The sequence below is a fragment of the Triplophysa rosa genome, linkage group LG12, assembly GCF_024868665.1.
Source record: "Triplophysa rosa linkage group LG12, Trosa_1v2, whole genome shotgun sequence".
Classification (NCBI taxonomy): Eukaryota; Metazoa; Chordata; class Actinopteri; order Cypriniformes; family Nemacheilidae; genus Triplophysa; species Triplophysa rosa.
In genome coordinates, this window is record NC_079901.1 from 14954744 (window position 1) to 14967953 (window position 13210).

The 13210-nt window shown below is 38.0% G+C and overlaps 1 protein-coding gene across 1 annotated transcript; it reads right to left on the bottom strand.

The window, feature by feature from the left end:
* Positions 1-3602: 3602 nt before the first annotated feature.
* Positions 3603-5581, bottom strand: si:dkeyp-59c12.1 (Ras-related and estrogen-regulated growth inhibitor-like protein). Its single transcript, XM_057348408.1, has 4 exons — positions 5473-5581; positions 5284-5337; positions 5115-5191; positions 3603-4997 (listed from the first exon to the last, which is right to left on the bottom strand). Exons 1-4 carry the CDS (start codon positions 5546-5548, stop codon positions 4572-4574), a joined length of 633 nt encoding a protein of 210 aa, XP_057204391.1. The 5' UTR covers positions 5549-5581; the 3' UTR covers positions 3603-4571.
* Positions 5582-13210: the final 7629 nt, after the last annotated feature.

The following is a 13210-nucleotide window of genomic DNA, read 5'->3' on the forward strand; positions in this document are numbered from 1 at the left end:
GGGATATTGGGGATACAATTCTTTCAGTATTCAATAAGTCTGGAATAAGCATGAAGGTCAATTTACGCAGCTTTTACAGTTACATTCCAGACCCCCTGCACTGTTTGACTAAATCTTTGTTGCACTTGAGAAAATCAACATGAGATTAATAGTATGCCCTCAACAATATTTACAAGAAAATGGACTACATTGGATCTTATGTACTGTAAAAAATCCAACTTGCAAAATATTCTCCCTACAAAGATAAATAAGTAACTTGAACATAGACATTTTAGTTAAAGGAGTCAAATTATTGTTTTGCATAGTTTCTTTAAGGTTGGTCAGAAATAGAAAACAGGAAGTAAATAAGATCCTGCCTAGGTAGGACCCTAAGATGTAAAGCCCAAACCAAAATGAGAGTATAGAAGTATTGAATGTTTTTTGTCTGAGCTCAATCTGAGCTGAATCACAATTGATTTTATTTTTATCTTCATGATGGTATACTCAAGTATAGGTTTGTACATTGCTTTGTGCTGCCAGGTCAAAATGGAACTAAGTGCATTGTTCATCTTTACTCACTCAAAAGAGCCTTTGCAATAATTAATAAATAATCTTTCATTTTATCATTTATGTGCTGTGGAATGACTCATTTATTTGTTCCTAAATGATTTGTCCACATGGCACCGCACATTTTGGATATATCTATATGAAGATTCTGAAGTTGATATGTGATATAGTAATGCTCATCCAGATTTACTTCCTCATCAGTATTAAGCATCCAAACCAATTCCAGTCTGAAGAGCAGTGGAGTTTCTCAAGGTTCCCTGGTGTTGTGGATTTTTTGACCTGGCAGTCATCTAGAAGCAATAAAAGTATGTTTTTGAATCATGCATATTACAATGTGTATACCAGATGAGATCAGAGGAATTATTCATCCCGAGTCCTCCATTTTTCTGCTTGCCATATTAGTCTGGAATTCCTTGAAAAACAGCAGGCAAGTGTCGCTGGAAGATGTCCATCTGTAGGACAAACCCCACTGGTTTCTTCTGGGAAACATGGTCTGATGTTGTAATTACTCATAGACTGTTAGCACAGACATTTCATACAGTATGTACAGGACTGGACACAGAGGTGTTGACAGTTGCATCACAATACCAAGAAACCATGGAAATTGTGTTTTTTAAACATATGCAGTGTTCGCGCACATACAATAGTGTTGTCACAATTGGTTAGACTGTGAAACCGAGTCGCGTTTTACAGATAATCTTATCATTCTATGAATATCTGGGTTGTTTTGTCTGAAGGTTCTTTTCTTTTCAGTCATGAGCTTATCTGGAAGTGAGAGGGAGAGATATGCTGCTTGTGTGTGCGTGTTCCAAGAGTTTAACCAAGTGGAAAATCTGGAGAGGAAGATCTCTGATAGTGCCACACAGTTTACAGTGAAGAGCTGAGGCCACATGTTTCTTCACATTCTTACTAGTTGATAAGGTGCTTTTCACTGCTTGGCTATGAAAAACTGCACACTTACCTTCATTGTCTGTTGTTTCCTTTTGAAATTCTCAATTTGGGTGCTGTTGAGCATGAACCTTGCCATTCAGACCCTATATGCAACAAACCAACCCTGCGTTTCATTTAAATATTTTTACTGTATGATCCAAAGATTCAATTTTCCATAATATTTCTGTACTAATAACACCCCAATATCTCTTCAAAATCTGGTGCCTCTAAGTCTTCATTTGATAGTTCTTAAGTCTTCACTGTACAGCGTACACCTCAGTCACTTAGACCTGGAAGGTAATAGAGGTCAGGGAATGTGACAAAAAGCTGTAATTGGCCACAGACAGACCCATCCCTCCCTAATTAACCCCTGGCCCAGGACTGTTTGGGATCCCATAAAATATCTAGACAAAAGGGGGAGACTCCAACGGGTCTGGCACCAGAGTAACTCTGCCCTCTAGCAGCTATCCATCTGCACACATGCGGAGAGGTCCAGAGAGATGTTGTGTGACTTGTGTCTCCGTGATGGAATTTTCAGGGACACAGAGAGACTCATTATTCCTTAAATAACAGGTTTGCGATGTTCTAGGCAGAAAATGGTGTTTTGGAACAGAAGTGAAAAGACAGGCCAGCACTGTCTGAGTGGAATATTAATGGCTGGATTTAGGACTACCAAAGTAAACGTGCCCCAGAAAAAGAATATAAAGCAAGTGTTTATAAAATTCTTGTGAATGCAGAAAAATAAAGTATGCGAGCTGCACATTAAAAAGAATGCGCTTGAGAGCCTTCAAATATGGAGAACTAAAGTATGGTTTTGTTTTCTTCTGCTTTACAGCCGATCTAACCTGAAAGGAGGTTCTCAGTCTATTGAGAGAGATGAGAAAGACGGAGCAGAAGAATGTCTGGACGGCTCCTTGGAACTGCAGTCTAATTCAACTCAACTCAACTTTATTTATATAGCGCTTTTACAATTTTCATTGTTACAAAGCAGCTGCACATGAGACACATTGACTACAAGCAAAACAATCAAAGTTGTACCTGCAAAAACAAGAAAAGGTTGAAACACAGAAGACAGACACACCCACACACAAAACACTCCACACACACAACACGCACACGCACCAACACACACAGACACAGAGACACACACACACACGGATGCGCACGCACACACACACAACACACACGTACGTACACAGACAAGTACGCACACACACACACGCTCAGTGAGAGCACAAATTTAGGATAAAGGAGAGAGAAGCACAGGTCAAATATAACAGATAATAAATTCCTATATGCAATATTAATTAAGTAAAACTTTAAAATTCTAAAGCAGCCGCCCCGGTCAGGCAGATAGTGCAAAAACAGTATGCAAACGGTGGCGAGGAACCCAAAACTCTAATCGAGAAAAAAAACCTCAGGAGAACCCAGGCCCAACCAGGGGATTCCAGTTCCCCTCTGGCAAAAGCTGCTGCCTCTGCAGATCTCTGTCTAATGGAGCAGATCCCACGCATAGTACTTGAAGAGTGGTCATTGAGAGCCCAAGGAAGGAGATATCAGAGGAGACCCGTGTGTTGAAAGAGAAGGCCATGAAACAGATTCCGATGCAACAGGAAGTGGTTCTTGGAGGGAACAATAAGGACATCATTCCCAACCACTGGCCCTCTAGAAAGGTTCAAGCAGTTCATGCTCAGATGCCCTCAATGGCCCTCAATTATTCACGAGAAATTAATTAATCTGTACTTACATTTAAAAAACGGACACCCGCTTTGAAGTTTTCCGCTATTTTCATTTCATTAAATTTAGAAATTTTGACCGCTGCTCAGCTCCTGTTACATCATGGGATAGAGAAGTGTACATCCGATGCACACCCAGAAATCTTTTGTGCATACTGAGGTTTCTCATGACTCATACTCATTTTCGCCTACTAGACAGTATGGAAGTAGGCAATTTCGGACGCACGGCAAGACATCTTTCTTTCATTGCTCCATTTTCATAAATCAAGTTATCTTTATAGATAAAAAAGCACAATTCAGTTAAAATCACTAATGAAATTCTTTATGGCCATTTAAAAAGTACAGTGTTTTTTTTATTTCCTGAAAAACTGTGAATTTGGACATTCAAGTTTTGGAAGGACAGCGATGATATACAGTATAACAACTTGCCAGCCTCACACCATACATTCACTGCAAACGTTTTAGTTATGCCTCAAGTTATAATACTTTGGCTACTCATTTTGGTTGTAACAAAGTATTCCATTTATTTACTGTAACAAAAACAGGATATTCATTTAGTGATTTTAATGTACTGGACAGTGGCATTCATGGGAACTCTTCATTGGGTTTATTGGCTTCGTAGCACATCAGGAAGGAATATCCATTGTGTGGTCAAGAAATCAATACATGTGGATATTATGTTGAAATTATGTATCACGTACAATGATGTTGTGCGAATCAAAGTGCAAGTAGGGGCAAAACACATCAACATGACTGCAACATGACCTTGAACTGATGACAGCTGGACGATGATACCTCTAATTTGGCAAACATGCTGTAGTTGATAAATGTAGCAACAAAGGATACATTTCTTGCTTTTGCTTACATTTTTTTAACTACTGTAGCAACAGGACAGCAAAATAGCATTGACTCACGAAAAAAATTGCACCGCAGTGTTTACCAGCTTTTGCCAACACCACTAAAGTTTATTTGCAGAAGCATTGCAATCTTTCCTGCCTAAAGTAAGCAAAGGAGTTAAATTACATAAATGTCCCGGTACAATGCTATATTTACTCCACTTTTGATTGACAGGATCTGCTGGTTTGGCATCTTAAGCATTTTTTTAAACTGTCCGATTTCATCATGTTCTCAATAAAAGCCATCAATTTAGAAGACACACTAGGTCTTCTAGCTCTCTAAACAGCATTCTTCTGGTAGTTGACCACTCGTAAGGCCCAGCTGAAGTCACATGAGATATCCCAGACTGTCGTGCAAGCTTGTGCCAGCAATGGGATAAGGACAACCTGTCAGTCCCTCTCTGGCATCTAAAACAGGTCATATCAGACCCTGAAAGCTTCATCTCCAGATCTCCCGTCAGCCTCAGAGCGAGTCTGTTCGCCTGCGGGCGAACACAGCAGACATACTCTTCACAATGCCCTTGATGCCTGCTAACTTTTTCACAGACATTCTTGACTCCCTGATACGATCCACCAGCCCGTGGAAAACCATGAGGACGCTGTGGTAATTCTCAGCAGCCGAAACCTCATAGAACTGACAGCCTGAGGAGAGAGCGAGCAGCCTGCCCTCTTCGCTAAGGACCGTACGGCGATGATGCAGGTCCCTCTTGTTTCCCACAATGACTATGGGTATCTTCTCAAAGCCAAGATAGTCCTTACTGCTTTTAATGGTTTGAATGAGTCTAGTGACAGTGTTGAAACTGGCTCGGTCACAGATGCTGTAGACCAGCACAAAGCCATCTGCCCATTGGACTCTTTTCTCACACATAAAGGATTCAGGTGACAAGTCCTGTAAAAATAAACTTATCCTTAATACTTCTATTCATGGGGCACATTTACAAGCATAAGAAATAGGCCTAGTTCAGAAAGAAAGTTTTAAATTAAAATACAAAATATTCTAAATTACCTGAGAATATGGTGCGTCCCATATATTCAGAGTTTGCTCTCGTCCATCCACAACAACAGTGTGACTGTAAAGAGACTCTGTACAAGAAAACAAAAATAGTTCAAACATTTTTGGAAAAGAAAATAGTACAGAAAACCAATAAATTACTGTAAACAAAGGACCAACTTACCTATATCTCCATATTCCCCGATGAATCTTCGAGTCAAGAATCGTACAATAAGTGCTGCGAAATAAAAATGGGGTGAGATTTGGCTGGCAGCTCTTTCATAGTACAGATGTTTAAAAAGTTTGAAAGCGTACGAAAAAAAAACTTTTTTTAAAGATGCATTAGTTGTTTCCTCTAAAAGAATAAACTTACCAGATTTTCCAACATTATCTGTGCCAAGTACCACGACGTTTGCAGCATCCATCCTCTGAGCGTACAATCCAGTCATGTCTTTACTGAGGATGCTGCGGTTGCGACTGATCTGACCTAGCGCTTGTCCTGAGAAGTTTACAAAAGACGAGCAGAGGAGGCGGGGCATAGGCGTTCTCGCTCCCGTGACGCCAAGCTACACGTCAGTTTGGTCGAAGTTGAGTCTCGTGCAGTTCATAAACCTGGTAATTTAAAGTTTTGATTGCGCGGTCGTGGCTTAAAAGATGTCGATAATAAAAATTTCATTTATTTGATTGTTTATCTCATTTATTTGACAGTGAAATCCTTTATTTGTAGTGTTTAAGTGAATCGTTAAGCAATTACGCAATTTAAAGCCACAAGGTGGTGAAAGTAGGTCAATGATGCTTGGAACGACCATTGTCTCTAATGTGAACAATTCAGCAATAATCCGCCTGCAGTGCCACCATGTGCTGTATTTCGTAAAAAATAGTATAAATCCTTTTAACAATGTTTTAACAATATTATCATATTTTTACTAATTAAACAATACATATAATTTAAATGATAACTAAATCAACCAACTGTCTGTCAACAGTGCAAACAACTTTTGGTCAACGTTTAACAGACAACCATTTAAAATAAGATGTAGTTTAAATATCTGTCCACTAGGGTTCACTGTAATCACACTGACAATTTTCTCTTTAGTGGTTGGCTGGCTTGTTGAAAAAACTTCCTCACCTAAAAATAATCTTGATTGTTGTGCTATCAGTTGTATGTTTTGTTTACTTGTTTTTCCAAAAATAAGTCTTTACATAGGACAATACATTCCCCTATATTAACATATATATAATAATACAAAATGCCAAATAAAATATAACATCTCAAATAAAATACACAATTTCCTTTGTTTGTATTACAAGTGCAATTTGTTCTTTATTATTATAATTTTATTAAATGAGCTTTAAAAATTAAATTTTGTTATAATAGCCATATGTACACTATGCAAAATTATGTCATGTTAGGCAGTGTTCAGGTCTCTGGCAGTGTCCTTATTACAGGGGTCATATGGCGCGAACACTTGTTTTTATGTGTCTTTGGTGTGTTATAAGTTGCCCATGCATGTGTTAGACACACATTCACAATTGCAAAAATTAAAGTGTCTGACTCTGAACAAAAGATGCATTCTATCTAAAGTGCGAATGCTCACCCAGACCTGCCTGAAACGCCTCGTGTAACCACACCCCCACAAATCTACGTCAGTTCGTGGTTTGATTTGACTAAGACCGCCCAAATGCATACGCAAGTAAGGTGGGCGTACCTGTCAGTACAAATGCTTTGGAACCTGATGTTCCAAATATGGTAAGAGGCGTTACATTTCTGTCACACGCTTGCAGTATTCGACCAATCACTACGCACTGGTTAACTGGCCAATCATAACACACCTAGCTTTTCAGAGAAATGAGCTTTGTTAAAAATCTGCACGTTTCAGAGAGGCGGGGCAAAGAGGAGATACTAACATGCACGGTATGTGGAAAATACAACGTTTTTTAACCTGAAATCGTGTATACGCATTGCATTACATCTAAAACAAACGATAATATTCGTTTTAGCCCTGTCAAATGACCCCTTTAAAGATGAGGTTGGCCTGAGGAAAAAAAGCTCCAATGTACAATTTATGTATTGACCCGAAGGCATTTTTCAGACTGCAGCAGTGGAAAGCTATTTTTTTGGGGTGTCTGGGATCCTCAAAGATATTTTTAGTTGTCTTGGACTCTGGGCACTATTCCCCCAGTTAAACGCTTAGGGTCCTAAGGGCTTCTGCTCCCATACCAGGCAGCAATTCGACTTTGAATTGTGCTGCTTTAAATAGTGTCTCTTTAGAAAGTTCTTAGTATCAGGGGTCAACACCAATCTGGTGTTGTTGGTGACACATGTTCTTTTTGTTGAGGAAGCTTTCATTCCTCAATGGAATTGGAGCTGTTCAAGGCCACGAGTGTGCAGCAAAAGCAGTTTCCCTGGTTGGACTCATAAGGTATTGAACTTTATTCAGATGCTATATATTTCATCTCAACAAAAATGTAATCACAAAAAATGTTGCACTATGGCTAACTCAGCAGTGCATGGTATAGATCTGGCTGAAAAGGTCAAGCTTGCAATCTAGTCTGTCTAGTGAAAATAGCTTATTTAAAACAGGTCACACTATACCATGCGTTTTAGGGTTTTAAAATCTAGTAAACCTGGATTTTAGTCATGAGTGATTAATGCTAACAAATGGAATGAAAACATAAACACATATTATATACAGTAGTAGAAAGTAGATAATAGAAAAGAATAGTGTTAATCTTTCCTTCATTTACAGTTTACTGAATTTAAATAGTTTATGTTGCTACTTTTGTAGTGTATATTTAAACTTAAATGTTTGTGATAGTTATTTGGCAAGCTAAATTATCTTATATGCATAATTATCTCAGATATTAGGGAGAAAACATTCTTTAGATCCCTAAAAGCATTAAGTAAGATGAAGTAATCTTAAAGGCCAAAGCATTATAAAAGAAAAATATCTCCCTACGTAGTCCTTTGGACCTACCCAAAGCTCTTTACCAAACCCACAGATTTATTTCCATATAAGCCAGGTGCACTATTTGGTTGTTGTATTTCCACTGAATAGTAATCTGCCTCAAACTAATTCTGGGTCACTCTTTCATGCAGTGTCATGATGAAATGAAATGTAACAGGTGTAAAGTGCTAAACAGAATGAAAACATCTCTTTTGAATAGTGGCATTTTGTAGTCAATGCTTTGCAATGAATATTAATGACCCACAGTCTCACCTGAATTGTTGAATGTTTCCATTTTTAACCATCTATTGAAAATGTAGAGAAGAAGTCAAAGTCAAATCAATGACAAGAAATAGGCCAAATGAACACATTATACATGAGACGTATGGCTCATTACATGCTTGACTGACAGTAAAATGTGGTGTTCAGTTCAGCTCTGCTGCAGGGTTTAAGTGCATGTGAGGTCATCACAATTTCTCTCAGGAAAATATTTAATATATATACCAAAAAGAAATGTAGATATGTTGTACAAACCCAGAGGCCAGTTCGTACATTTTTGAGCTGAGATAATATTTATTCTAATTGTTGCACATATGTGTGAAATATTGAAGGGGTGTGTTGGATACATCTTCTATCCTCAAGGGAGATTTTATTCTTTAATAAAGTTAATAAAATAAAACGTTTATGTATATTTTAAAGCTATTTAACTTTTTTATTGAACTTATTGGTCCCCATATTTAAACCACACAAGTCCATGCAAACTCACAGAAAAGACCTTCACAATCAGTGTTAAAGGGCTCATATGACACGGCTAAAACGAATATTATCGTTTGTTTTAGATGTAATGCATTGTGTATACACGATTTAAGGTTCAGAAATGCTGTATTTCCGCATACCGTGCATGTTTGTATCTCCTCTTTGCCCCGCCTCTCTGAAACGCGCGGATTTTTTACAAAGCTCATCACTCTGAAAAGCAAGGTGTGATATGATTGGCCAGTTAACCAGTGCGTAGTGATTGGTCGAATACTGCAAGCGTGTGACGGAAATGTAACGCATCTTACCATATTTGGAACATAAGGTTCCAAAGCAATTGTACTGACAGGTACGACCACCTTACTTGCGTATGCATTTGGGAGGTCTTAGTCAAATCAAACAACGAACTGAAGTAGATATGTGGGGGTGTGGTTACACGAGGCATTTCAGGCAGGTCTGGATGAGCATTCGCTTATAGATAGAATGCATCTTTTGTTCCGACACTTTAATTTTTGCAGTTTTAAGTGTCTAATATTTACATGGGCAACTTATAACACACCAAAGACACAAAAAAACACGTATTCAAGCCATATGGCCCCTTTAACAAGTTGTTCAATTATTCTTTGTCTGGTGCCATTCATTTCCGCATTGGGAACAGATACACAATCTTCTAAATTCTAGCATATACCTGTACTTTTAAATTGTCCCATGAAGTAATCTAAAGCTGTGAGATAGTTGGTCCCTAATTGTAGTGTCTTTAGCTCTGAGTTAAAGATCTGAAAATTGGTGGGCTAAGTTTACTCATGATGTCTGAATTCTTAAAGAATTCGAAGATGTTAGAGGGTTTTAGCCCACAGTGTAGGCCAGCTTTGGTCTATTTTATCTTTCATGTAATTGCATTGGTGGTTTGAGGGCATGGGATGTCAAAAAATGTTAATTAGAGGAGCAAGTACTGGGCCCTATAATTCTGACAGACACCAGACTAATGATTTGCAGTTGGATTTTGCATGAACTTGGATATCTAGTTACAAACTTAATACTCCTAAACTTTCACTCAAACCATTTTGTCATGCAAAAACCAGTTCACGCAATGCAGCTGAGCCCATGCGGGTGCTTATGCAAATATCCTCATGGACTATGCTAAACTTCCCTCGATGTCTGATAATTTCACTCTCTCTTGATTCATGGGTATGCTGTAGCATACTGGGTGAGTAGAGGCATGGGATTAAACAGTTCTGGTAGAAGGTCTTTCTAAAATGTATGGTGGATTAGCAATTTCACAGAACGATAAATTGACTTATAGCCTCTTGTATACATGATACATTGAAACAATTGAATTTAAGTTTTTTAATTTGTTTTCTGGAAAATTTTGAGAAATCAGATCAACACACAAATAATTCAAGAACTATTCTGGTTCCTACATTTTTTTGTCAATAGATCTATTATGTGACAGTAGCACGCACAGTCATCCCATTACCATCTAATGTCATTTTGTTTCATTTCATTTAATTTCATAGAAGTAATTACCCTCATGCTGATGAAGAAGACTTTTTTGCAGTATGATGAGTGTAGCCGTCTCGACAGCCCAGATGCTGTTGACTCCCAGAGGAGTCACATGGAACAGTTTAGACTAAGACACTTTGACTTCTTGCATATTCATAGACCCTTTTCTGACACTTGAATTATTCAACTCGATAGATTGTCTGAAGGAGTCATCCAGTCAGCCGTCTACTTCAATCGTGAGAATTTAATGACATTTTGGTTGCAGATGGCAAAATCTTTAAAGAAATGTGTTTGTCATGTTTTAAGAACTTTGTATCACTTTAAGAGCACAGGTCATTAAAACTGTCTTTCCAAACTTTATATTCCCGTCTTTTTTTAAAAAAAAGGTAGTTTGTGGTCTTCATGGATGTCTCTGTCTTGGCATGTGCAAATTCTGTGAAGGGTTATAACCTTTTAGAACCAGTCCATCTTAAAATGATTCTTTAGCCTTGATATGACTGAAAAGCATCAAAATTTGTACAGAAATATAACCCATTTATTTAACAGTGCCCTTTAAAAAAACAAAATGTAACGTCAAGTTTCACTTCTTTGCCGAAGGAGATTACGTATTTACGAAACGCGTTCTGTAGAGCAGTTTGTCCGTTATTATTAAACATGGCGAATTCCATGCAAGGGGACCCCGCAGTGTATGTAGATAGAAATAACTCATTCTAAGGTAATAAAAACATAACACTTCATTATGTAAGGTCTGTATACACCTCTGAAGACACCGTTATGTATATTATATTGCATTTCTGCCCTAGATCCTCCAAAAAAATTACACATAGGACCTTTAAACCAAAACATTTGAATTATGAATAATTTGAATATTTTAAAAAACAGGTTTCCACAAACCTCTTCTATCATTGGTCACACAATTAGTCCCGCCCTACATCTGCATTGGTTTAGCCATGTGTTGTTGGGCCAATATTGCTGGATACGTAAACAAAATAGCAGGTGTTTTGACATCAGCTGCACCTTACTTGACAATTGCATAAGATTTGCCACTTGCAGACCAAGGAGGATCTCTCAAGTTGGACACTTTCTTTCTTAAACCTAAATGACCATATTTACAATTTTCAGTGGAATAAACATACTGTACAAACTACTTTAATCTCTAAATAGCTAGAACATATAAAAGCAGTTTAACATTTAAGGAAATTACACAAAACATATTTTTACCTTTTCAAAAAATAACACAGAATAGGCCAAGAACTGTATGACTGATAAACCTATCAGCCTTTAGTCAATAGCCAATCTCTGCTTGACCCCACAGTGTATAGTATGTGAGCTAATGGAAAGCTCTGTCCTTTTGAAGCACAGCTGATGGTGCTTATTGGTTCATTAGGCATCTGTGGAGGAACGTTCAGAAAGGAAAAGATGAGACCATTACGTTTTCATATCCCCCTCAGGAAGGAAATGCTTGAACTGCTTTACTGTAGAGCCACAAGCTGCGGCAAGATCACTCCGCCCAATCTTTTCACAGACAGCTGCATATAGTGGCACTAGATGTATTTTGGTGCGATGGGGGTGGAAACTAGTTTGCTAAATGTCTGCTCCCTGCATTTCTCAATGTGCCGTAACTTCTTCATACACCAAGACAGTTTAAGTAGCACATTTATCTTAAATTTCCATGACCGTTTCCTTACAATTGTGTTCATAAATGAGTCCACCGATTCCTATGAGAGCTTTTCGGTTGATTGTTGCCTTGTAGTGGCTCATTTTACTTAAAGTGCACTAAAATGGCACTCAAAAATTTCCCATAATACACTGCAAAAACCGTCTCAAGCCGACAGCAATGGCAATTGTACAGTGATTATTCTTTTCGTTACAAAAAAAGACATTTATTATTTGATATACAGTACATCTAGATTTTTAAGAACATGACAGGTAATAAAAGCATTCCAGCAAGTCTTTGAAATGTAAAGGAACTACAATAAACAAGAGAAGCCAAAAGACAAGATATCAGACCAGCCTCTTATTGCTAAATAGCAGCGACATTTTACAACTCAACTACGTGGTCATGTCATCGGATGTTTAGGCCCAGTAGTGTTCCACTTGCTTTACCAACCAGCAAGATTTTCTGGTTGAAGTCTAGGAAAAACTAAATAGAGAGCTGTTGAGTCTGAGACTTTCCACTGTAGTGTGCTGAATCTATGACTGCCTGCAAATATTATGCAATGCTTTTAAATGTTAGTTCCATTTGAACTAACAAGCATGTATATGCTTCAGGGAAAAGGCAACAAATTAATAATTTATCACATAAATATGGTAGCGGCCTTAAAATGGTCCCTAAACGCTCACTAAAACTACTATAAAAGTCCCCACACCTCTCTCTTTTTACTTACTCATGTACTGTACTGTATATACTGCACAAGCATGATCGATTCATATTAACAATTTTTTTCGTTATTTCACAGTGTTTAATACAGTGAAAGAGGCATTCGACTGAGTAAGTAGGAGAAAATTGCATCCACTAATCGCATTGTTTATTTGCATGCCGTGTTTGTGTCATTTGTTACACCTGATTCACTGATAGAAGTATGCAAATCAGACAACAGCTCAAATCAGAGCATAATCGCACACTCCAATAACTCAGTTTGCAGGACAGTTTCATCTCTGGTTGGTAAACCCTGGAAAAAAGACTCCAACTGTGACCTATGGTTCTAACACATGAGAAGGGATGCTCGACGTAAACAGGAATTGGCTAGACTGTTGTACTGTAGATTTAGGTTCTTTATCTCAATGCTTTCCCAGCTGTGATGAATGCAGTCATACACATATTGTATAGTACACCAGTATCATTCATTACTGTGCAAAGTGGAGCAGTGGCTTATGCCTTTGTATTTTCAGTATTCCTCTCAGAGG

What these genes read in the sequence shown, in the direction of transcription:
- si:dkeyp-59c12.1 (XM_057348408.1), bottom strand. Translation starts at nt 5,548, where the DNA reads ATGACTGGATTGTACGCTCAGAGGATGGATGCTGCAAACGTCGTGGTA. An exon ending in CGGGGAATATGGAGATATAG is followed by an intron (nt 5,192 to 5,283) that starts GTAAGTTGGTCC and finishes TTTCTTGTACAG; the next exon opens with AGTCTCTTTACAGTCACACT. An exon ending in GGGACGCACCATATTCTCAG is followed by an intron (nt 4,998 to 5,114) that starts GTAATTTAGAAT and finishes TTATTTTTACAG; the next exon opens with GACTTGTCACCTGAATCCTT.